Raw genomic sequence first — 3,250 nt, 5'->3', positions numbered from 1 at the left:
GGACAGTTTCAAAGTTAGTAGCAGACGGAAAGCAGATATTGTATGATTTTAACATGAGAAAAATCACATACACATGAGGGCAAACAAGACGCAATATAAAGCTCCAATGATCGGTAGAGGTATTGAAGCAAGAATAGCTCCAAATTTTCCTGTTTGTGGTCAAAGAGAGTGCAACCATTAGTTATTTATGATAAATCTACGATAGTCAAAAGATTGCAATCACTTAAAAGCAGAAAGAGAATTATACATTTCGAAACAATGAACGTATAAGAAGTACCAAGATCAGCTATATAATAATATGAATTTGATCTTTGCAGAGAATACCTCACCTAACACAGAAATAAAAGGCATAAATGCTGCAGAGATTTGAATTACTCTTTTGCTTCCAACTCGTGTCAATGCCAAAAGACCTACATTTTCACTTCATAGTCCACAAAAGAAAAACATTATTAGTAATGCATGGTCAGGTACTAAAAGCTTAGCTGCAAATGCATTTTTTGGGAGATGATTGACATGTTGATATCCATAGACTACTATATTATTGGAAAATAACGTTAACTATTAGATATAATACTCCTCACATCTTAGCCTTGCTTGTGCTCTTGATTTTCAAAATAGTATGAGATATAGAACAAATTGAATAGCCAGTTTAAGCTTTTCCTAGGAAGATAGATATATTACACTGATACAGTAGCTCCACTGTCGGTTCCCCATAAACCATGGAGCAACATACTTAATCCCTAGACACCAACCAAAAGAAAAATTGAATTTCAACAGAGAATTATATATAGAGAGAAAGAATCTGTCGTTGGTGAGAATATCATCGTCGAAAGTTCACCTACCATCCAGCCAGCACTACGACTCAGAAATGAAGCTGGGCAATATGTTGCACTTCCATATCTTGTAGCAGCAATAAATCCTCCAGTAGACTGTCAAAAGAGATACAAAAACAGTTCTTCAGAAGGAAAATGACAATATACATGACGATGTTCAGCCTTAAAAGTTTACAATATCCAAAACCTTAATAAATTCAACTAGAATCATGCATCTCACAACATAGTCATAAATCAGTAGTTAAAACTGGATAAGATGTTGAGTTTTCAAAAGTTTTACTAGTGAGAGGAAAAAATAGAATCAAGTCAGCAACTACATCAAATATTAGCCTAAACATTTTCAATTGGATATACACCTCAATGAGAGAAACAAAAGCTGCAGCCAACATCAGAAAGACTTCTCCAGCATCAACATTCGGAGTACCCCATTGCAATGTGTAAGGAAATCTTATCCTGCATTTCCAGAAAACAAGAGTTCTTGAGAGCAGAAGGAAAAGAACAAAACCTATGTAAACATTGGAAATTAGATCAGATATTCTTTAACTGCAAAACATTGTCACTTTATGATAGAGAAGCCATGTAAAAACTTTGAGACAGACGTTCACCAATAAACAGATTGCCAGAATTGGTTGATATCGACATCAGTATTACAGTCAAGCCTACTATTTCCTCTCATAATTATTACAGTATCAATTAGCAGATGCAAAATAACAATGAGGTTAATTAGATGAAGTTATGCTTTGGCATGATTATTGCCACAAGGGGACTGTTTGTTAGGTACAGCGGCCATTCTGCCTTTTTTTTAAGTTAAAAACAAAATCTGTTCAGAACATGTAGTAATCATTTAGAAGCGTGGACTTGCTAACGCCAATCTCAACTGAAGCAGATAATTCCTAAGGAAATATAATCACTATGAGGTGTAATTTGTACCGAAAATGTAACTGTTAATAACAAGCATAAGAGATTTTGATCATAAAATATCCATGAGCTCCATTTCTTAGCATGCTTAATGAATAAATAGAGAAGTGACTATGTATAGGAGAAAATATTAGTGTGAACACACCATGAAGCTCCACTAACGAGCCCTGAGCGATCAACTCGGCAACTGAACTGAGTCTGCAGGGGTCTGTTCTGGTATGCACCTGCTACTGTGAGAAGGGCTGCAAATGCCCACACTATTCCAACTGATAACAGTACAGCGAATTGCTCAAATAAGGGTTGCTTCAGTTTCCACATATGAGGAATAAACTGCACAAACATTTGTTAAACACATATTAAAAGAACAAAATGGAAAAACCAACATCAGCACAAATTGATATCCATCATTCTTCTGCTGCTTAACCCTTATACAGTGGATCTAAGCAGATCGAGAATCAAAAGATACCCTCCTAGAACTTTTTATTTGATTTCCTTTGTTCATTTAACGTTTGATTCTCCTATCTCGTTATGCAACATTCCTAATAAAAGATAGCAGTAAAACAAAAATGAATACAATAAAGAAAACAAGGCTTCCTATCATGTTATTGCCATCCAAAGGGTGAAAGGCATTTATATCAGGTCTCAGTGATTACTAACATTAATATTTTTCTCGATTTGACTTGAATTATCGGGTTGGTGCGGTTTGTCGGTTTCCTTTGTACACCCCTACATTCAAGAACGAGATATACAGCATTCGAGCTAACAAAATTAAAGCAGATCATTGACTTTTGATGAAGACGTGGAGCTAATTAAGAAAGCATATCAAATAAGGATCTTGAAATTGACAAACTATATACAATTCAAAGAGTTGTGGCAATAGAAAAAATTAAAAATAAGTAGGTCAAACAAAACGGAAAATAAATTTCATATGGACAGAGAATACACATCAAACATTCTTTCAATAAATTTTAAGAAGAATTTAATTTTGTGGAACTTTTACATTACTTTATCCTACTAAAGAAGATGAAGAGGAAGAAGAACAAGTCAAATAAAACGAAGCAATAAAGAGTGATTTCCAACTTAGAGAAAAAAACAAAATAGAGCAACACAGAAGAGGAGGGAATACCTGGGATTCGCAATCGAGGGAGGTCGAAAACTAGGTAGACCAGCAATACACAAGCCAACAAACTCGCAACAATCGATTTTGAGAAAAGAAAATTCTTGAGCGGTTATCAATAGAGAGGCAGACGAGGAGATCTGGGTGTGTTTAGTAAACTAGGGCATAACCTATTGCTTTTGAGAAACAGAGAGTTTCTTTTAGTTTTTTTGGAATTTTTAATTTTAGGATATTAGTTTTGGCGCCTTTTTTTAGAAAATAGTAATAATTTTTAATATTTTAATATTATATTGGCGGTACTCTTTCCCGCTCATCACCTCGATTGGCGCCTACTAATACCATTTGGGACCGGTTACTATTTTTTTTAGGGACCAGATTTAAT

The 3,250-nt window shown here is 34.7% G+C and overlaps 1 protein-coding gene across 1 annotated transcript; it reads right to left on the bottom strand.

Annotated features, from left to right (window-relative positions):
* Window positions 1-677: 677 nt before the first annotated feature.
* LOC109215531 (nucleobase-ascorbate transporter 4-like) lies at window positions 678-2,093 on the bottom strand. The gene is made up of 4 exons (XM_019379610.1): window positions 1,897-2,093; window positions 1,190-1,286; window positions 843-929; window positions 678-740 (listed from the first exon to the last, which is right to left on the bottom strand). Exons 1-4 carry the CDS (start codon window positions 2,091-2,093, stop codon window positions 678-680), a joined length of 444 nt encoding a protein of 147 aa, XP_019235155.1.
* Between the last annotated feature and the right edge of the window lie 1,157 nt (window positions 2,094-3,250).

This window comes from Nicotiana attenuata, unplaced genomic scaffold (assembly GCF_001879085.1).
Source record: "Nicotiana attenuata strain UT unplaced genomic scaffold, NIATTr2, whole genome shotgun sequence".
Taxonomy (NCBI): Eukaryota; Viridiplantae; Streptophyta; class Magnoliopsida; order Solanales; family Solanaceae; genus Nicotiana; species Nicotiana attenuata.
The sequence above is the reverse complement of the archived record's forward strand: the minus strand, read 5'-3'. Positions and strand labels throughout refer to the sequence as shown.

What these genes read in the sequence shown, in the direction of transcription:
- LOC109215531 (XM_019379610.1), bottom strand. Translation starts at nt 2,093, where the DNA reads ATGTTTGTGCAGTTTATTCCTCATATGTGGAAACTGAAGCAACCCTTA. An exon ending in CTCGTTAGTGGAGCTTCATG is followed by an intron (nt 1,287 to 1,896) that starts GTGTGTTCACAC and finishes CTGGAAATGCAG; the next exon opens with GATAAGATTTCCTTACACAT. An exon ending in GTCGTAGTGCTGGCTGGATG is followed by an intron (nt 741 to 842) that starts GTAGGTGAACTT and finishes GTTGGTGTCTAG; the next exon opens with GGATTAAGTATGTTGCTCCA.